Raw genomic sequence first — 22,916 nt, 5'->3', positions numbered from 1 at the left:
GGACAGTGAGGACTAGTATCCTAATAGCACCTTGTTGGCCCCAACAACTCTGGTTTCCCCTCCTGAGCAGAATGGCCCTGGATTGATCGATCACGCTCCCATGCAGCTTGTGTATACTATTCCAACCAGGAACCGAGGTTCCTCACCCTCAATTCCCCATTCTTCACCTCAAAGCATGGTACCTCAATGGTTCATGGGTGTAGAACTGCAATGTTCACAGCAGGTGCATACTGTGTTACTACACAGAAGGGCCCCTTCAGTGAGGAAGATGTACTTTAACAAGTGGTCTTGTTTGTACATTGGGTGGCCTCCCACAACCCAGAATGCCCCCTGCCTGCAGTCCTCAATTACTTACTTCACCTCAAGCAATCACAATTTCCCTGAGCTCAATCAGAGTACATCTCGCAGTAATAACAACCTTCCATATGGCAGTTGATGACACTACAGTTTTCGCACATCCCATAACCAAGCACTTCCTCAGTGGCCTACAGGCCCTATATCCTGACATTAATATGTCACGGGAACCATGAGACTTACATCGGGTATTGGCCACACTCTCAAACCTCCATTCAAATCCATGGCCACATGCTCCCTTCTCCATTCAGTGCTCAAAATGGCATTCCTAGTTGCAATAACGTCAGTATGTAGGGTAGGTGAGATGGCTGCCCTAATGGCAGGTCCACCATTTACTATCTTCTTTAAGGACAATGTCTCTCAATGGACGCTCTCAAAGGTTTTACATAAGGTATGCGCTGCTTTTCACCTTAACCAAGCAATGCACTTACCTCTATTCTTCCCTAAGCCTCGTGCCTACACCTTCAAGGCATAGATTGATACCCTCAACATCCACAGGGCACTTTTCTTTTATCTCCATATAACAAAACTCTTCAGGTCGTCCCCACAACTCTTCGTCTCCATTGCAGAACATAACAAGGGGCATCTGATATAATCTCAAAGACTATCCCATTAGATCTCTGCATCACCATGTGCTACTCTCTCAATCATCTACAAACTCCTACCTCAGTCCGTGAAAACTCCACGAGAGCGATCGCCACTTTGGTCGCTTACCTGAGGAAAGTTCCCATTGACGATATATGTGCTGCTGCTACATGGACATTAGAAAAAAAGTACGCTAAGCACTATGCGCTTTCCTCCGGCCCACTTCACACTCTAAGAGTAGCAAAGGCCATACTACAGACAACTTACCTGCCTGATCCAAAGTCTCTACCTCCATTGCACAAATTGCTTTGCAATCACCTACTGTGGAGCTCTCCAGGGATGTGTCTCTCTTGAAGAGGCGGTTACTCACCTTGGCTGTAACTGACATTTTTCCAGGTGAGCATCCTTGGGGGTGCTCCATTACCCTTCCTTCCTCCCTCCCCTCTACTTTGGGCCAACCAAAAAAAAGGCTTTTCTACTATGCCAGGTTCTGGATAGAGAAGGAACTGAAGGGAGGATGGCTGAACATGCGCATTGGTGCCCGGGGGGCCACGCTCTGCGCATGCGCAGCCCCAATGCACTGCTATCAAGAATCTGCTCTGTGGCACTAGGATGCACCTACACCTACTGTGGAGCACCCACAGGGATGCCCACCACGAAGAATGTCAGTTAGTCAAGGTGAGTTAACCTCCTCTTTTAAAGGCTCAAAAACCAGAAGGCAAACGAAAATGCAGCACTTGTGATTTTTTTTTTTTTTTTTTTTTTTTTTAGAAAAGAGTATTATTCTTTGGCAAACCTCATACTTATTTTGGGCCTGACTCATCATTTTGAGTAGTTGGGGTTGTCAACTCTGGATTCATCACATTTCTGTCTAGACCATGGCCACCACCTTGACCAGGGAGTGCTGAACTCTGTCCAATTGTGTGGGGACTTTATATATTGTCAAAAGAAATTAGAATAAGTTCACTATTTATTGTTAATGATCTATGGGTAAAATTTCCTGACTTAGGCTTCTGAATGTCATTTAGAAAAGTGATATAGGTTGATTTCAAGAACTATTTTCTACATCATCTTAAAAAAAAAAAAATCTAGCGTCTTAAATATTTACAAAGCAAAATTATATCTCCACAACTGTGACCTCACTGTTATAAATAATTTTGTTGACAATTTGTGAGGTGGTACTGTAAGACACAAAACTACCAATATTCCTTTTCTGATGTGGCATCTCTGTTACTGCGGGGTTGCAACTATGAAAGCTCTTTATTTAAAAAAAAAAAATCCTCTCCTAATCTCTTTGTGGATGAATAGTCCTTTAGATCCACCCAAGATACCACATTGTTCATCCAAGATCTTTTTCTGACTTTTGTGTTCTTCTGTTTTCAGCATTTCCTTTCACACCTCACAAACATACATCCTCTGCCGAATCCCTTAAAATATGCCTAGCAAATTATTTTTTTCATAAATCTGACTGGCATTTGCTGAATTCCAGTTATCTCCCAAACTTTGTCATTAGTTATGCAGTCTATCAGTGACATTTTCAAAATTCTTCTGTAACAACATTAATAGTTTATTATTGCTTGAGTATATGTGTTTACAGTCATAATTTAACATAGTCCCAGTGAATGTTCTTAAGAATTGGATTTTAATCTTCAGATTTATGTCCCTTCTCATTAGATGCTTATTGTTGCAGAATGTGTTGCACTCTTCCTATTGTGGGGTTGACTTCAGCATCTGCTCTTTCATCTTCTGAGATGATGCTTTAAGCAGCAATAATTTGCCATTTGCTGTCCAGATAGTTTGAATCAGCATTCAGATATGCTTACATCTGGTAAACAATCAGTTCACAAGGCTTTGCAGTAAGCTGACCTATCCAAACCTCACTTACATAAATCCATACAATAAACATGTTATAGCGGTGGTATCCAAATTTTTCCTGTCATGCCCTCCCCACCAATAATGAAATTTGTCCATCCCGCCCCTCCATTACTGCACTTAGCGGAGTTGACTCAGCAAAGGAACTTGGGCTGAAAGCAGAACTGAGGGTAGAACTGGCCTGGGGGAAAATAGGGAATGAGGTCAGAGCTAGGCTGCTGCAAAAGAGGTGGAACTGCAGCTGGGGGGAGAGTTGGGCTGGAGGCAGTGTAAAGAGGTGGAGTAGAGCTGTGGCTGGAGGCAGACTAGGGTTGGATGGTGCTGCCTTCCTCTCCCCCCTGTGGGGCTGGCCTGAGGAGGAAAGGGGGGAGGGAGGGAAGAGACAAGAAGAGTCCGCCCCCAGCCCTCTTCTCCCCTATTTATTTTAGTTCCTGACATCCAACACTCTGGTTATCTGAAGAAGTGGGCTGTGCCCACAAAAGCTCATGATCCCATCTACATGTTTTGTTAGTCTTTAAAGTGCTACCAGAATATTTGTTGTGTAAGTTTATCCTGTACCCCCGATGTTAATAAAGGCATTAGTTTTGTGTAATGATGGTATGGGGAAAATGTGTCTAATGATTGTGCTGTGGGGAAAAAATTCCTTCCTCTGTAAATGATTTGTCATAATTTTTCTTGTAACTTTATTCTGTTAAAAGAATTCAGTTCTTCATGATGGATGTATGGTGTGTTTCTTAACTGGCTGAGTTTCCTACTTTTTTATTTTTTCATCAATCTGCTGGTACAATTCCAGTTCTGTAATTTACCGCCTTGATTCTATGGCATTTGGCATTGTAATTGAATTATACAAGATCTGTTTGTTTGCACAAAATATGCTATTAAGATTTGTTTGTCCATGGTATAAAATTTTGGAGTGGGTTGAATTGTCAGTGGACTTTTTTTTATCTAGAAGTGTGTAGAAACTATATGATTGTGTTCTATGCTATTTGCTTAAATTGTTTTAATTTTGAGGGTGGAGTTGAAGTTGCTTTGAAATGTTTAGGATGTTTGATAACTTGCCGAAATTTTATTTATAAAGTTATAAAGAATCTTACTCTTATCTCAAGGGGAAGAGAACACTTTACAAATGTAATCTCAGATGCTGCAGTATGATTCTCATAGGGGCCTTATTGCAGGATCAGGGCCTTATTTTGTAGACTACTCCCTAACCAGTATTCAGTGTTTCTTTTCAGTATGGCTGCCTTTTTTTTTAAACATATCTAATTTGCCTTTTTAAAAACATATCACTTAATTCAGAATATTATGGCAGAATTTTAGCCTATGAAGATCAACCCCATGTATGTGCAGCCATGAATTAGAGGGCTCAGTTAATCATTGCACCTTGTGTAGTCATTTACACAAGTGGAAAGTTAGTACTAAGTGCTACCATTTTGATTTGTTAGTGTGTTGCACTCATTTTACATCGGTGTAATAACTGCACCTGGTACAAGATCCAAAGAGTTTATTGGAAAAACTTTAAAAAACTCACAAATAGTCCTGCAGCACCTTGGAGACTAACACAAATGTAGATGGTATCGTGAGCTTTTTGTGGGCACAGCCCATTTCTTCAGATGGAGTTTGGGGGGGGGTCAGTCCAGTTTTTCAAATAAATAGTGCAGAGAGGCTGGGGGAGGGGAGGGAGAAAATGGGGAGAGAAATTGTCCTTTAGAGTGTCCATGCTAAATGAAGCTGATAAGAATACTTTAGTACCCACTACCTTTAAGATGTGGAATATAGTGGGCCATCAGGCCAATGTCTTTCTTTAGACTTCTGTCCTAGGCATCAAACTTGTAAATGAAGTTAAGTTCTGAAATTAGAACTTAACTAAGCTGGCTTTTGCAATTGCTTTGAAATGATATGGTGACTTTGAGATCCATTAGTGAGTGCCCAGGCAAGTTAAAATGTTCCCCAACAGGTTTTTCTGTGTTGCCTTTTTGGATATCTGATTTTTGTTCTTTAATTCTTTCTCATAGAGACTGTCCAGTTGGGCAAATATACATGCCAGAGGGGCATTGCTGGCACTGAATGACCTAGACCACACTAGTGGATGTGCAGTTGTACAAGTAAGAGTTTACTTTTAGTCATGTCATCAAGATGATGCAGGACTTGACTTCAACTAATCTAGAGAAAGTATGGGCCGTAACTCTCCTAACTATAGAATCACAGAATCATAGGGCTGGAAGAGACCTCATGAGGTCATGGAGTCTGCCCCCTGCCCATAGCAGGACCAATCCCAACTAAATCAACCCAGTCAGGGCTTTGTCAAGCGAGACTTAAAAACCTCTGAGGATAAAGATTCCACCAACTCCCTAGGTAACCCATCCCAGTGCTTCACCACCCTTCTAGGGAAATAGTTTTATTAATATCCAGCCTAGACCTCCCCCACTGTAACTTGAGATCATTGCTCCTTGTTCTACCAGCAGTCACTACTGAGAACAGCCTCTTTCCATCCTCTTTGGAACCTCCCTTTAGGAAGCTGAAGGCTGCTATCAAATCCCCCCTCACTCTTCTCTCCTGCAAACTGAATGACCCCAAATCCCTCAGCTCTCCTCATAGGTCATGTGCTCCAGCCCTCTAATCATTTTGGTTGCACTCTGCTGGACCCTCTCCAATGCATCCACATCCTTTCTGTAGTGGGGGGGGGGGCCAGAATTGGACACACTACTCCAGAGCTGAATAAAGGGTAATAATCTATTGACAATTCTCCTCCTAGTACAACCTAATATTCCATTTTCTGTCTTGTCTACAAGGGCACACTGTTGACTCATCATAGAGCTGGAAGAGACCTCAGGAGGTCATCAAGTCAAGCCCCCTGCCCAAGCTTCTCATCCACTGTAATCCCCAGGTCCTTTTCTGCCAAACTGCTATTTAGCCATTTGGTCCCAATCCTGTAACAATGCTTGGGATTCTTCCATCTGCAATGCAGGACTGTACACTTGTCTTTTTTGAACCTCATCAGATTTCTTTCTCCAGCGTATCTACTTCTCCCTCTAGGAGAGTGTCCTCTGCAAACTTGCTGAGGGTGCAATCCATCCCCTCATCCAGGCCATTAATAAAGCTGTTAAATAAAACCGACCCTAGAACCAATCCTTGGGGCACTGCACTAAAAACCGACCGCCAACCTGACATTGAGCCGTTGATCACTACCCATTGGGCCTGACAGTATAGCTAGCTTTCTATTCATCTTACAGTCCATTTGTCCAATCCATACTCCCTTAACTTGCTGGCAAGAATATTGTGGGAGACTGAATCAAAAGCTTTTCTAAAGTCAAGGTATGTCACATCCACTGACTTTCCCATAGCCACAGAGCCAGTTACCTCATTATGGAGGCTAATCAGGTTGATCAGGCATGACTTGCCCTTGCTGAATCCATGTTTACTATTCCTGATCACTTTCCCCTCTTCTGAGTGCTTCAAAATGGATTCTTTGAGGATCCCCTTTGTGATTTTTCTGGGGACTGAGGTAAGGCTGACTGGATTGTAGCTCCCTGAATTGTCCTCTTTCCCTTTTTTTTTTTTCTTTTTTTTAAAGATGGGCACTACATTTGCCTTTTTCCAATCATCTGTGATCTCTCCCGATCTCCATGAGTTTTCAAAGATAATGGCCAAAGGCTCTGCAATGACATTTGCCAACTTCCTCAGTACCCTTGGATGCATTAAATCCGGACCTATGGATTTGTGTATGTCTAGCTTTTCTAAATAGTTCATAACTTGTTCTTTCTCCGCCAAGGACTGCCCACCTCCTTCTCCTACTGTGTTGCCTAGTGCAGTTGTCTTGGAGCTGACTGTCTGTGAAGACAGAGGCAAAGAAAGCATTGAGTACTTCAGCTTTCCCCACATCATCTGTCACTAGGTTACCTCCCTCATCCAGTAAGGATCCCACACCCTTTCTGATCACCCTCTTATTGTTAATTAATAGCTATTCCAAAAGATGTCAAGAAATTCCTATAGATGTTTGGAGGGCTCTGTGCTCCTGCCTTTTCCTCATCCCCTACTTAAGCATGACTCTGATAGAAGCCTTGTTCCCATTAATTTACTGTCTGATTGGACCAGCAGTTCCTCCCCTTCAAGAAGAGGAGTAGCTCAGTAGTTGGGGCATTGGCCTGCTAAACCCAGGGTTTTGAGTTCAATGTTTGAAGGGGCCATTTAAGGAGCTAGGACATATCTGTCAGGGATGTCACTTGGTCCTGCCAGGAGGGCAGGGGACTGGACTTGACCTCTCAAGGTCCTTTCCAGCTCTGTGAGATAGGTCTAGTCAGTTTTCTAACAGTAAAGAGCAGGTTTCCATTTAGAAATAACATGGTCAAATTTAGTATTTTATTTGGAGAAATCATGTTTTCTTAGTATTAAAAAAGTTGTTGCACCCAGTGTTCCCCATAAGCTGCGAGGCAGCACAGCTTCACAGATGATTAATCAGCCCCACCCAGTCAGATGCTCCGTGCAGGGAGCTGACTGAATGGGTGGGGCTGAAAATTCACCTGCACAGCTTAGAGGGCACTCAGGTTGTATACCCTGTTTCTGTGCTGAAGATTTAAGTACACAAACAGAAATTCAATGACAGTAGATACAAGGTGCTCTCAAATGCACAATGTAAAACTGATGCCTTGTTGTTTATAGTCATCTCAGATGTTCTTATATCACTATGCAAATTTCTACCAAATATTGGTAGAAGTGTGTTTAAGTTGATATGTCCTTTTGAAACCCATCTGTTTTTTTTTTTTTGTTGTTGTGTTTTTTTTCCAGTGATTCTGCTTTTAAGTCAACCAGTAATGTTATATCTGTTCAAAGTAGATTGTAAGCTGCTTTGGGCAGGTACATTACTTGTGAAGTGCCAGGTGAACATGTGGTACTATATAATTCATAGAAGTTTTGTGATTGATCAAGGAGAATTAAAATTTAGCTGTTTTGGGCAGCTGTTTTGTTTAATTTCACATCCTAGGACATGTTTGTCAAACTTAATTTTAGAAGAGGCTGGTTAGACAAACCAGACATCTTTTAACATTTTTGTGGCTTGTTTGTTTGTTCTTCCGATTCAGGTTTTTGAAAGAGGTCAATAAATAAGTTGCAGAGCATGAAAGAAGTTTTAAGGTGATTGCTGAGGCAGAACCAGCCAGCAGATTGAGTGCAGAACTTTTCTTCTAGGTTGGATCTAGGCTTCCAAAAAGTAAGTTTTAAGGTAAGAACTATCCATTGTTATTTAGTTGCTGCTGATGTGTAGTTACTTTGGTGTCCAATATTTTATTAAGTACAATATTCTGGTAGTGTTCCATGTGAAATATAGTTAAGTGGGTTATTTGGGCTATAGTACTCTAAAACATTGTTAAGGGTTCATTTATTTTACATCTCTGCTCAGTCTTTTTTAAGTTGTCTCAGAGTTTAAAAAAAAAATTGTTTTTTCTTTCTAAGGCTAGGTGTACACTGCAAAGAGAAGTCGGAAAAAGATACGCAAATTGTGAACCGCAATTTGCGTATCTTTTTCCGCTTTTCTTTGGAAAGAAGCTTTTCTGAAATTTGGCGCATCTACATGGTGCCAGATTTTGGAAAAACCTCCTCTTTTGGCACATCCCTTCTTCCTCGGGGAATGAGGATTACAGAGATGGTGGAAAAAATGCATCTGCTTTTTTGGAAATTGTTCCGAAAAAGTGGACATGTTTCTTGTACGCGACATAGGTATCCCAGAAAAGCTCTGCAGTGTAGACCTAGCCTAAATGTAATGTAAAAATAATAGCTCTAATTTTTGTTTTGTTTTGGGGGGTGATTTCAGACAATTCAATGGCTGACCAAAGGATGGACATTTCCTCAACAATAAGTGATTTTATGTCACCAGGACCCACTGACCTAATTTCCAGTTCCCTTAGTACTTCAGGAATGGATTGCAATAGGAAAAGGAAAGGAAGTTCTACTGATTATCAGTAAGTAGGATTTCTATTGCTATTAACTCAGCTGAGAGAAATACTTATATTTTCTAGCCTGTTGCAGTTTTGCTATGAAGCAAGCATATGTCATGGCACAATTTCTTGAACACATTTGATATCCTGTATTTATGTGACTATTGAAACTTCTTTAAATAAAAGCTTTATCCTAAAACAAAGGGGAAATTCCTGGCTTTAGACATGACATGTTGTTTTATTATAGTGCTTATAAGTTTGAAGGACATTTGAACTTGAACCTGTAACTCTTCCAAAGTACAGGTTAAACCTTTAAAATTCGGGACTCTGTGGTCCAGCAACATCTCTGGAGCGCAGCAGGGCTGTTACTCAGGAACGTAGCACCAGCCAGTGGGAGACTGGCAGCCCAGCCCTGGCTGGGCTGGAGGCAGTGGGGCTGGTACCTGGGAGTGCAGCCCCCGCCAGTGCTGGGAGGTGAGCCTTGACTCAAGGGTGCCAGACCAGAAAGCTCCCATCTTAAAATGTTGTCCTTCCTGGACTGCAGCCGAACGTAATTTTGGGAGTGATATTTGTAGAGCAATTCTATATACAGTAAAACTCCATTGATCCAGCATGCAATGCTCCGGCACGCCTGATGGTCCGGCACCATCAGGAACCCGGAAGTGCTCCGGGCAGCCGGACAATTGGAGCTGCTCTGCACCCGGCTTCCCCAATTCAGTCGCTGCTGAAACTGACCAGCAGCGGCGGAATCGGGGGCGCCTGGGGCAGAGCTGGACTATCGGAAGGGGGGGGCTATGTGGGGCTTGGGGTGGGGCGGGAGGGGATGCCACCCCAGATCCCTCATAGCCCCCCCTTCCGATAGTCTAGCACAGTGTTTCCCAATTTTATTTGGCCACGGAACCCTTTTAAACTCAAAAGAATTTTGTGGAACCCCTAATAGCAGTCTTATATATGGAGCTGAAAAAGTAGACCACAAATAAGTAAGGATAATAATAAACAAATGCTAAACAAGGTCATGAGATCAACACAAATGAAAATTGGTTTCAATAAAATTCATAAATGCTTAATATTTATTATTATTTTAATAATAACATGTTGTTGTAATGGAATTTTCTCGCGGAACCCTTATTTTCACTTCGTGGAACACCATTTGGGGAATGCTGGTCTAGCATATCTGATAATCTGGTACCCCGTGGGTCCTAAAGGTGCCAGATTATCGGAAGTTTACTGTATTGGGGGTGAAGTTGGTTAGGAAAAGGCAAACATTATTCTGCTAGCTGATTTTATTTTTTCATAAACCATTTGAAAATAGCTTAGAGATTTGGAATACTAGAAGTCCTGCTGATGGAGATGGATGTGGGCAGAATGCTGGATTGGTTATCAGATGACTCCATATTTTCACATGACCCTTACCACTGTGTGTTTGGGATGTTTATGCCTGAAACTGGGAGGGTATATGTTATATACAGAAATATTGATACGTTTGCTTTCTTTTAAGTTTTGCCTTTAGAAATACTCACACTTTTTTTTAAAGCATGGTATAGCAAACAGCAGCATTGCATATATCCTTTTCTTTAAAATAACTTTAGCAGTTTCTAAACTGTTTTCTTCTCTGTCTGGGGCCTCTACCATGAGATTAATGGTATTAATAATTTGGCTTTGCAGGCAGAAAAGCATGAGAAGTAGTATTTAAACTTCATAATATGTATATTATAATATTCATAGTATTTAAACTTCAAATCTTAGGTATAATTGTGCAATAAATGAGGGATGGGGAACTTTTCTTTCCAGTCGGTGCCACCGGCCCATAGAAAAATCACTTGGGGACCACACACAAAGAGAATCCTTCCTCCCACCCCCCAAAACTAGAGATACTCATCTTACTCCTAGGAAAGTAGGGCTCTGCTTGCGCTCCAACTGATGGGGGAGGGAGGACGGTGGAGGCTTGGAGCAAGCTAGTGATCATGCTCCAGCCCCTCAGGGGGGCACCGAGGGTCAGATTTGCTGCAAGGCTGGGGCTTGAACGCCAGTTTGCCCCACTGTGGGGGAGTCTCAAGCTTTGTCACAGGGTAGATCAAAGCAAGCCAGAGGCTGGATCCGGCCCATTGGCCATAGGTTTACCACCCCTGCAGTAAATAACATCAGCGTTGAGAAGAGACTTCAGATATCCTGTTGCCTGGTTCTTTGCCCTAACCAGTGTTCTATGATTTGCTCTAATGCCCATGTAAATCAAGGTTGAACTGAGCACTTGATCCAGTAGAAATTGGATCAGGTCCAGCTCTTTTTTTTTTTAAATAGGAAGTTCTATCATCTTGGTTTTTTTACTAACTTTGTCAGTACTAAAGCGATACTTAAAATAGATATATGAAGCAGAGAAGCTAAATGAATGGAGATAATTTAGGCCATAAGAATATAGTATTCCTAACTAGTGGGAGGAAATGGAAATAAGGAGATTTTTAGGAAAGTGAAGATTTTAGTCATTTATGCCAGATTTCAGAATAGATAATCCACAGGGCTTGACAAAATCACTGAATCTACTCACCCGTGGCAAGTAGATTTCAGCCGGTCGCCCCATTCACCAGCGGCACACGCATGAGCAATGCGGGTCTTGCTCCTGTACGGTGCGGGGCTGGTGAGTAGGTTTTGCCGCCATTTGTCAAGCCCTGATAATCCATATGCATCTCAAGATCAACCCAAAGGCTTTAAATTGCTGTCTAAAAGCATAAAAATCAGAATAGCTTACAGGAAGTTCTGATATCTTATTTAACTTGCTAGAGCAGGGGTGGGCAATAATTTTTGAAGGGAGCTCCAGAAGGGGCGGGGTTAAAAGGAGTTGAAAGGGCTAGTGCTTCCCTTACAGCTCCCAGGCATCATGTCGGGGAGGGGGCTGAAGGGAAAGCTGTGAGCCCTTTCAACTCCTGCTATTTAAAGGGCTCGCTGCTAGCATGTTGCCTGTGAGCCGGGACACGAGAGCCCTTTCAACTGCTTCTATTCTATTTTATCCTGCCTTCCTAATGCCAGAGCCTGCTCCATCCCTGGGGAAACTGGTGTTGGGGAGGGAGAGGGAGAGGGGGACTCGAACCCACCACACTGCGCTTGGCTCGTAGCTTGCAGGCAATGCCTAGGGCACCCTCTTCAATAATCCCACTGACTTAATCCCCAACATTGGGGCAATCCCTTCCCCCAGGCCAAGCCTCCCCATGAGCCCTCTCGGAGAGAAGGGCCGCTGCTGCTCACCCTTATACTGTGGCCTCGTCTGTGATACCTACCTCTCCCCCTAGATTAGTATGTGATCTAGACAAATTGGAGGTTTGGGTCAAAAGAAATCTGATGAGGTTCAACAAGGACAAGTGCAGAGTCCTGCACTGGGGACGGAAGAATCCCAGACTTTGTTAGAGGCTGGGGACTGAATGGCTAAGTAGCAGTTCAGCAGAAAAGGACCTAGGGATTACAGTGGATGTAAAAGCTGGCTATGAGTCAACAGTGTGCCCTTGTAGCCAAGAAGGCTAATGGCATATTAAATTGTATTAGGATGAGCGTTGCCAGCAGATGTAGAGAAGTGATTATTTATTCCCCTTTACTCTGCACTGGTGAGGCTACTTCTGGAGTATTGCATCCAATTCTGGACCTTCCATTACAGAAAGGATGTGGACACACAGGAGAAAGTCCAGTGGGGGGCAACAAAAGTAATTGGGAACTGGAGCACATGACCTATGAGGAGAGGCTGAGGGGTTTGGGCTTATTTAGTCTACAAAAGAGAAGAGTGAGGGGGGATTTGATAGCAGCCTTCAACTTCCTGAAGGGAGGTTCCAAAGAGGACGGGGAGAGGCTGTTCTTAGTGACAGATGACCGAGGCACAGTGATCTTAAGTTGCAGTGGGGGTCTAGGTTGTATATTAAGGAAAACTATTTTATTGGGAGGGTGGAATCTCCATCTCAAGAGGTTTTTAATTTCCGGCCTGGCTGGGATGATTCAGTTGAGATTGGTTCTGCTTTGGACTCGATGACCTCCCGAGGTCTCTTAAAATCCTATATTTCTATGATTCTAGACTTAGTTTAAATAAGTGATAAATCAGACTGGTTCTTTAGAGCCTCAGTTTAATAATCTTTCACATTCTCTTCTCTTGACCATAAGACACAGATAACCAGGAAGGGCTCCTTTTGGAAATAGGTCATAAACCAGTTTGTCACTAAATTATAAAAATTATTTGCTTTTTTTTTTTTTTTTTTTTTTTTCTTCCAGACTACAGAATTGCATGCCAATGTATCTGATGGGGCAGAGGGAAACCTGGAAACTTGAGACAAACGTTAGCAATTAGCAGAATATAGTCTAGTATATTCTAGTATATACTAATGCTCTTTATACATTGAGTAATAATTATTCTTTATCTTTGCAGACTGGATGGCTTTTCTTTTGAGTAAGTATAAACTAATAAATCTCTCTCGCCTTTTCCGTCATAGAATATCTATAACAAAATTTTTAATTTTGCTTGAGGTTCTCATAAGGTTCTCAGCAAACTACTTTTTTTTCAATGGTACTTTAATGTCTTCTAGTGTACAGTTTGGAGGATTTTGTGCATGATATGTTGTTCTTGCCTCTGAATGTTGGTTGGTCAGTTGTTGAAACCTGTCTGGAAAGGGGTTCTCTATGTAGAGCTTTATAGTTGATGCATGGAACCCTTGATGGATTTGGAGCATTGCGGTTTATATGCTATTGGGCTGCATCCTATTTGCAGATTTGGAAAGTACTGAGGAAACGACTGTCTGATTTTTAAGAAGGCCTCTCATCCTCATGTGACTTGTGCTAAGCCACACCTTACAACAAATGCCAGACTTTCTTAGTGTTACCAGGTGACAAACAGCTCGTAAGCTGTTTTTATCTCAGCCTGATGACTCTGTAATTCACTGGACCTAGTCAATGGCCAACAGTGTTGGCGCATCTGTAGGTTGTTGGAGATAATATCCATAATTTGAAAAGAAGGGGCTCTGCCCAACGGAGACATGTTATACTTATAAGAAGAACACGAGCTCTTTAATAGGCAAGTGATAGAAATGTAGCCGTGTTAGTCTGGGGTAGTTGAAGCAAAATGCAGGACAATGTAGCACTTTAAAGACTAACAAGATGGTTTATTAGCTTTCGTGGGCCAGACCCACATCAAATAGTGGAAGAAAGAGTCACAACCATATATACCAAAGGATACAATTTAAAAAAATGAACAAATATGAAAAGGACAAATCACATTGCAGAACAGAAGGAGGATGCGGGGGGGTGGGAAGGGGGAGGAAGGAAGGTAAGTGTCTGTGAATTGCTGATATTAAAGGTAGGGAGAGTGGGATGTTTGTGAGTTAATGGTATTACAGGTGATAATTGGGGAAACTGTCTTGATAATGGGTGAGAAAGTTCAAAGACTTGTTAAGTCCCTGGTGGTAAGTGTCGAATTTTAACATGAATGACAGTTCAGAGGATTCCCTTTCAAGTGCAGATGTAAAAGGTCTTTGTAGCAGAATGCAGGTGGCTAAGTCATTTAGAGAGTGTCCTTTCTGGTTAAAGTGGCAAGAAACTGTTTTCTCTTTGTGATCTTGTCTAATATCTGTTTTGTGGGCATTAATCCTTTGGCGAAGTGTCTGAGATGTTTGTCCAATGTACATAGCAGACGGACACTGGACAAACATCTCAGACACTTCGCCAAAGGATTAATGCCCACAAAACAGATATTAGACAAGATCACAAAGAGAAAACAGTTTCTTGCCACTTTAACCAGAAAGGACACTCTCTAAATGACTTAGCCACCTGCATTCTGCTACAAAGACCTTTTACATCTGCACTTGAAAGGGAATCCTCTGAACTGTCATTCATGTTAAAATTCGACACTTACCACCAGGGACTTAACAAGTCTTTGAACTTTCTCACCCATTATCAAGACAGTTTCCCCAATTATCACCTGTAATACCATTAACTCACAAACATCCCACTCTCCCTACCTTTAATATCAGCAATTCACAGACACTTACCTTCCTTCCTCCCCCTTCCCACCCCCCCGCATCCTCCTTCTGTTCTGCAATGTGATTTGTCCTTTTCATATTTGTTCATTTTTTTAAATTGTATCCTTTGGTATATATGGTTGTGACTACTTTCTTCCACTATTTGATCTGAGGAAGTGGGTCTGGCCCACGAAAGCTCATCATCTAATAAACCATCTTGTTAGTCTTTAAAGTGCTACATTGTCCTGCATTTTGCTTCAACTACCCCAGACTAACATGGCTACATTTCTATCACTATTCTACATGCAAGGCACTACATTTAGCCGTTTGGAATGGAAATCCATCAACCATATGAAGAAACTCGCACAGATACAGACAGACATCATCTTTCTATCCAAGTGCAAGAAAATGGACATCGTACCCAAAGGACTGAAAGTGAACAATCCACTAAGATCAACATACTTCACTGACTACAGTGAAAGACTCTGCCTCACACTATCCAAGAAATTAAGAAACCACCTGATAAGTATTTTATACAAGAAACAGAAAACCATCAAGAATGACATTTCTAACTTAGATCGTCTCATCTCAAGACAAACATCCACACCGACTGACACCTTGCAAGACTTTTGTTCCACCAGACAAGAAATCTACTATACACACTTCTATTCCCTACAACAAAGAAAAGACAATAAATTTTCTAACCTGCTCCATACCACTGGCTACAACAGCAACTGCCTCAACCCACCGAATAATATTGTTAACCTCTCCAGCTACAAACTCAATCCAGCAGAAGAGTCTGTCTTGTCCCGGGGTCTCTCTTTCTGCCCCACGTCCCCCACAAACTGGATACAATTTTGTGGTGACCTTGAGGCTTTTTTTCGCCGCCTCCGTCTCCGAGAATATTTCCAAACCACCACTGAACATCAATCTGATCTACCAGATCCCCCCTACCAACACCAAAGGAAAAATAATTCTATATGGACTCCCCCTGACGGTCGGAATTACAATCTGGATTTCTATATACACAGCTTCCGCAACAACGCACAGACTGACATTATTCACAAACGACAACAAGCGACACACAATCTTAGCCGCGCTGAACACCATGCCATCCAGAGTCTCAAAAACAACCTGGACATTGTAATCAAACCAGCTGACAAAGGGGGTGCTGTGGTCATTATGAATAAGGCCGACTATAACCAGGAGGCAACCAGACAACTCTCGAACACCACATTTTACAAACCTCTCCCCTCTGATCCCACCTTGGACTACCAAAAGAAACTACACTGTCTCCTTAAAAGCCTCCCCACAGCTACTCGGGAACAAATCCTCACAGAATCACCTTCTGACCCCCGACCAGGATTGTTCTATCTACTTCCCAAGATCCATAAACCTGGGCACCCCGGACGTCCCATCATCTCTGGTATTGGCACGCTCACTACTGGTCTATCCAGCTATGTAGACACTCTTCTCAAACCCTTCGTAACCAATACCCCCAGCTATCTCCGAGACACTACTGACTTCCTAAGGAAATTACAAAACATCGATAACCTCCCCAATAATACCATCCTTGCCACCATGGATGTAGAAGCTCTATATACCAACATCCCACATGAAGACGGATTACAAGCAATTAGAAACACTATCCCAGAGGACACTACTGCCAACCTGATAGCAGACCTATGTAACTTTGTTCTCACCCACAATTATTTCCGGTTTGAGAACAACTTATACCTCCAGATCAGCGGCACAGCCATGGGTACACGCATGGCCCCACAGTATGCTAACATCTTTATGGCTGACCTAGAACAACGTTTCCTCAACTCCCGTCCCCTTTCACCCCTCCTCTACCTACGGTACATCGATGACATCTTTATGATCTGGACACATGGCCAAGAAACACTGGAGATATTCCACAGAGATTTCAACAACCTACACCCCACCATCAACCTCAGCCTGGACCATTCTACACGAGAGATCCACTTCCTGGACACCACCGTACAAATCAACAATGGAAAATTAGACACCACTCTCTACAGAAAACCCACTGACTCATACAGTTACCTACATGCATCCAGCTCCCATCCAGAACACACCACACGATCCATCGTCTATAGCCAAGCCCTTCGATACAACCGCATCTGCTCTAACCCCACTGACAGAGACCAGAAGCTTCAGGATCTCTACCAAGCATTTATAAATCTCAACTACCCACCCAGAGAAACAAAAAAGCAAATTGAAAGAGCCAGACGAATACCTAGAAACCATCTACTTCAAGACAGACCCAAGAAAACCAACAATAGAACACCACTTGTCATCACCTACAACCCCCAACTTAAACCTGTCCAACACATTATCAAGAAACTACAGCCTATATTGGAACAGGATACCATACTCAAAGAGGCTCTGGGAGACAGACCCATAGTCTCCTATAGACAACCACCTAACCTCAAGATGATTCTTACCAACCACCACAGGACATACCACACTAATACCAACCCTGGTACCTTCCCTTGCAACAAACCCCGTTGCCAGCTTTGTCCACATATTCATTCTGCTGATACCATTATTGGACCTAACCAAGTGAGTTATAAAATCAAGAACACATATTCCTGCGCATCCAGAAATATAATCTACGCTATCATGTGCCGAAAGTGTCCGTCTGCTATGTACATTGGACAAACATCTCAGACACTTCGCCAAAGGATTAATGCCCACAAAACAGATATTAGACAAGATCACAAAGAGAAAACAGTTTCTTGCCACTTTAACCAGAAAGGACACTCTCTAAATGACTTAGCCACCTGCATTCTGCTACAAAGACCTTTTACATCTGCACTTGAAAGGGAATCCTCTGAACTGTCATTCATGTTAAAATTCGACACTTACCACCAGGGACTTAACAAGTCTTTGAACTTTCTCACCCATTATCAAGACAGTTTCCCCAATTATCACCTGTAATACCATTAACTCACAAACATCCCACTCTCCCTACCTTTAATATCAGCAATTCACAGACACTTACCTTCCTTCCTCCCCCTTCCCACCCCCCCGCATCCTCCTTCTGTTCTGCAATGTGATTTGTCCTTTTCATATTTGTTCATTTTTTTAAATTGTATCCTTTGGTATATATGGTTGTGACTACTTTCTTCCACTATTTGATCTGAGGAAGTGGGTCTGGCCCACGAAAGCTCATCATCTAATAAACCATCTTGTTAGTCTTTAAAGTGCTACATTGTCCTGCATTTTGCTTTAATAGGCAAGGCACTGTGTTTATGCAGCATATGCTAGCTGATTTGATACTGTATTCTTCATAAGGACGTGTGTGTGTGTGTGTGTGTGTGTGCGCGTGCGCGCGTGCGCGCATACACACAAGTCCTGCAGATGGTGTAGAAGGGCAGCCCAGCTTCACAGGTGATTAATCAGCCCCGCCCAGTCAGAGGCTCAGTGCTCCTGCAGCTTAGAGGAAACTGTGATGGTGGTATCTGTTGTGACTCAAGTCTATCTTGCTGGCCAGAATGAGTGGGGAGTTGGGGTCTTTTGATTGTGATTTGAAGTTTCTCTGAGGCTTTGCTTGAAGGACCAAACCCTGAGTCTAATTGCAAAAGTCCTTCACTTTATACATATAAGTTCCCATTGGAGTCTGTGAGTTTTGCAGTGTCATGCTGCAATCCTTGGTATGTTAATCTTGGTATTTCCCCACAGTTATCCTTTGATGTCTGTGGTCAGGCTTCCTTATCTCTTGTTTGTGGTCTCACCTTCGGGAGAGTCTGCCTGTCTCCAGGGCTTGGCTATTCAGCTAACTTCGTCAGCCTTCATCCTGCCTCAGGCATCATGAATGTTCTCTTATTATTTGCAAGTGTCTCAGGTCTTTTTGACCATCTGGACCTTCCTGATGACTTTCACACACATTCTTTGCTCACAAGAAACAATTTACAGAGCAAGAGTATTCCAAAGGATTACATAGTTACTAGAAGACACAACTTAATTTGCAATTCAGTCATTGTCTAATCACGAGAAACAAGGTAAAAGAGAAGCATGCTGACCTTAAAAGCAAATAATTATACATCAAACTTATATTCTTATACCAATAGTAAGAGATTACATTTTTGCTGCACGTAATCAGCACTATTGTAAGAGAACTTGACACATGATTATGGGGAAACCAACTTATCTGAATGAAAATTAATAAATCATTACAAGTATTGTTCCAATACTTGACTTGGCCCTCTCAAACTGCCCATAGGTCTGGGAGTGATACACAGTGGAGGTAGATGCATGAACATCTATTGGATGGATTGTCTCCTGTCAGAACTGAAACATAAATTTTGGGTTTCAGGCAGGAATGGTTTGGTATGGGAGTAAATGACGTGTCACCAGCAGCTGGGCTGTTGCCTTCAGCAGACAGTCACAAGAAATGACATGGACTGTGTTAGTCAGCCTACAACTATACGGACTGTGGTTGGGTCATCAGAATTTGGGAGCTTCACAACAAAATCCAAAATGAATGAGATCAGGTCTCCAGAAATATCAGATTCTTACCCAGGGTGTCTTAGTATAAACACAAAGAATGCAGGAATCTGCATAGACCCAGACTTCCACATGCATACCAAGACACCAGAAGAAATGAGCTATAGTTCTCTAAGTTTTGAGGCAGCCAAAGAGGCCTGTGAATAGAACCTCCTGGCTTATACATAATGCCTCGAATGAGACATGCCCTCGCGAAGTATATACCCACCTACTGACATCGATCACCCCATCCCATGTGGATTGTTGCACTTTGGCCATTCCCTAGCAAGCGTCTGAAGGAGAGCTGTCAGGTATAGGAAAGTCATGGTGTTAAAGTTACAGAGCTTTGGGAGATGGGGTGGTTCCTAGATGGTCTCGTCCTGGTAATAGTCCCATTTTCATAAAAGACTGTCTGCTTTCCCATTTCTAGTTCCCAGACTGTCTGAAACAGTGACATTGAATCAGGAGAAGAATATGCTCACTGACTTTGGCTCTGTGGTGATACTCACGTTTTTATGGCTGAGGAATACCTGTATTGGATGTCCAGCCCCTTCAGATATTGTTGCTTCTTTTTGAAAGTGAATTTAATGATGAGCAATTCAGTGTCCAGTATTTTGTAATTCCATCTGGAATGTGTAAGCGTTCCTGAACAGTGTGCAGAAGGGTGTAGTACTAATTGAGCCCCACACTTTTTGGGATAAGACAGCACCCAGAACTACACTAGAAAAACCTTTTTCTCTGATGAACAGCTGATTGGCATCTCTGTGTCCTAAAATGGAGGCTTGAGCTCTTGTGATTCAAATGACCAAAAGAACTTAATGGACTTGGATAATCTCTGATAAAATTGCTAATCACAGAAAGTGTTGCAGCTCCTGGGTTCTGCCTATATGTGGATTGCTTCAAATTTTGGTCCATGCAGATTACCTGGGGGAAAAGATGATACAACCCACAAATTCAGAGGATGGCTCATCAGACATAGATGTATGGAGTTGACATATGCTTCATACTTCTGCAGTCTTTCTGGGGTGAACTGGACACGATCATTGTGTCACTCAAGATCTTTAGAAAATACCGATACATCATCAAATTATATAAATATAGACTTGTCCAGGATGTCCCTGAAAATGTTGCTGGAAGGTGGTAGGAGCATTGGTTAACCAGATACTCCAAGTGCTAGAGTATTGTGTCTCAATCAAATCTCCACTAGTTTATATACCCTCTGATGGTCTAATTGTTGCTACTTTTTGAAAGTGAATTTAATGATGAGCAATTCAGTGTCCAGTATTTTGTACTTACGGCCCAGAGATCTTCCCAAGGGACTGGACAACAGGAGATTAGTTTTGACAAGATTCAGTGTGCTCTTGGGATGGAGAGGGATGTGCAAGGTAAAGGCTATCTCAAATTGACTTTGGAGCTGCAGACAGTTTAATCAATCACAGCCCAGTGGATGAGGATGGATGTAGCCAAATTTGAGTTACATCCACATCCTGGAACTTGGAAGTGCAAGGATACAAAGAAGTGGGACTACTAACCACTGAGAGATAGTGGAGATTAAAAATAATCTAGGCGTGGGCAACACTTAAACAAATGCTTTGTCTCAGAGTTGGAGGGTAAGCCAAGTGTCAGAGACCGATTCAGAGTCAGAAGTTGGTAGCAAGAAGGGGAACTAGGGTCAGAGTTGAACCTGATAGCTAGGGCCCTATCATTTCATGGCCATGAAAAATATGCACGGACTGTGAAATCAGCCCTCCCCGTAAAATCTGATCTCCCCTGGTGCTGGGAACCTGGAGCTTCTGGCTCCTAGACTGGTTGCGCTGGGGAGGGACCAGAGTTTTTCTTCCCTTGTATGGCCGCTCTTGGTGGAGAGATCAGACCCATCTCCAAGACCTGAGCTCAAGGCTTTCACTGCTTTTCCCCTGCCCTTCACCCTACTCTTGTCATAGCTCCTGGTCCAGGCACTGAGCTCAGGGCTTCCTTCTCCTGCAGCAGTCTCTGCTGGAATGAGGCTGTTGCTCTTGGTGGTTGTAGCCAGGGCTGCCTGCTGCTCCAGCCAGGGTAGTGAGTGGTTGGCATTTCTGCTCCCCTCAGTGGGGGCAGCCTGAACTTCTCCCACTCCACCTCACCACCTGCCACTTTTGTCATAGCTCCAGGTGCCAAGACCTGCTTCCTCCCTTAACAGTTTCTCCAAAGTTTGTGTGCCTGTCTGCTGCAGCCAGGGCAGCCTTGGATCGGTGCCTTCAGCAGTTCCAGTGGGAACAGCCCAGGCTTGGGGTACCCTCCCAACTGTTCCAACTAGAGCTTGGTGTAGCCCAGGCTCAGGATTTCCACACATCTCCCAGCCATTCCAGCTAGGCCTAAGACAGTCTAGGCTCAAGGCTTCAGCTCTGCAGCTGCAACTGGGGCTTGGGGGTAACCAGGCTCAGGGCACCCGGGCTTGGGGCTTCTTCAGGAGGACCTGACAGGGACTTCTGCCTTGAGGCTTCTTCTTGGGTTAAAGCTTCCATTTTTCCTCGGTGCTCCCAAATTCACTGGGGGGCCCTGTCTTCATATGTCCCAAGCATGGATTAGCAGGTAGTGCCCCCCTGGCTGGGGTATTGACAATAGTAAGGAGGAGATTCTACCCACCTCCATCTCTGGCGGAGCCTCCTCTACCGGCAGGAAGTTGGGCGGTGTGGCTTTCAGAGTCCTACTGAAAAGGCAGCAGAGAAGTGAGGGTGACAATCTGGGAACCCCCCTACAACAACTTTGAAATGCTTCCAGGATCCCATTTTAGGTCAGAACCCATTTTACTGTTATACACCATGAAATGTCAGGTGCAAATGTCTAAAATTGTGAAATTGACCAATTTTAAAACCCAGCGGTCATGAAATTGACTACAATGGGCCATGAATTTGGTAGGGCCCTACTGATAGCCAATAGTTAAGAGACAAGTGTAGGGATGGGAGCCAGAAAAAAGACAAGGATCTGGCACGGAGCATAGCAGGAACTAAGGGTAAGTCAAGAACAAGGAATCAGAGCAGAGGGGAATAGAAGTTGGATATATATCTCAGGAGACAGGTGAGAGAGAGATCTGACCCAGCAGCAACAGAAATTCTGCTTGATTGCTTAAACAGCCTTCCTGGCTTATGTAGTTGGCATGAGTCAATTGGACATTCTGATAGCACTTTTGTGAGGACCTGACCTTTTAGGACTTCTGAGGTGGTATTTCACCTCCCTCTCTTTGTGGAGATGGTGAATCAGACCTCAGGGCCCCCACCTTCTTCTCCCCTCCCCCCATGCCAGCTTCTAGAAAGACCCACTGAAACTGAGAACCTGTACCCTCAGGCCCTTACAGGAAGATTCCTAGGTTAGAATTCACTAGTAGAAGCTCCCTAACATCACTGTACTGAAGTGTTCTGAATATTCGCTCCATAGGTTTGCTTTGAAATTCATCTATCTTGAGAAGTACTTCCAGGTTTCCATTTGGAATTGATATAGAAAAGGAGTAGAAAATTGTCATGTCCTAAAATAGAAGATCAAGAACAAATCTTTAAATAAAGCTATAAAGAATTTTTCTGATTCTTCATGTGCACTTGCAGACTTCACACAAGAATATGAACACTAAGAATCAAAAAGGAGTTATAAACAGAATGAGAGGTCTAAATAACTTAGTTGCGGTCAGTTTAGAATAGGGTTGTAAAATCCT

General features: G+C 43.0%; 1 protein-coding gene across 10 annotated transcripts in view; it reads left to right on the top strand.

Annotated features, from left to right (window-relative positions):
• Window positions 1-22,916, top strand: part of BMAL1 (basic helix-loop-helix ARNT like 1) — a 121,380-nt gene that overhangs the window by 42,923 nt on the left and 55,541 nt on the right. For 6 of the 10 annotated variants that reach the window (XM_075927850.2, XM_075927856.2, XM_075927848.2 and 3 more), the window contains 4 exons: window positions 4,824-4,913; window positions 7,887-8,026; window positions 8,615-8,762; window positions 13,135-13,155. In XM_075927850.2, the coding sequence (XP_075783965.1) occupies window positions 8,623-8,762; window positions 13,135-13,155 (161 nt within the window). In that variant the 5' untranslated portion in view covers window positions 4,824-4,913; window positions 7,887-8,026; window positions 8,615-8,622. The remainder of the gene's footprint in view (window positions 1-4,823; window positions 4,914-7,886; window positions 8,027-8,614; window positions 8,763-13,134; window positions 13,156-22,916) is intronic. The other 4 variants (XM_075927851.2, XM_089778613.1, XM_075927852.2 and 1 more) reach the window with 3 other exon arrangements.

This window comes from Pelodiscus sinensis, chromosome 5 (assembly GCF_052426305.1).
Source record: "Pelodiscus sinensis isolate ZL-2025 chromosome 5, ASM5242630v1, whole genome shotgun sequence".
In the NCBI taxonomy this organism is placed as follows: domain Eukaryota; kingdom Metazoa; phylum Chordata; order Testudines; family Trionychidae; genus Pelodiscus; species Pelodiscus sinensis.
Note: the sequence above shows the minus strand (reverse complement) of the source record. Positions and strands in the feature narration are given on the sequence as shown.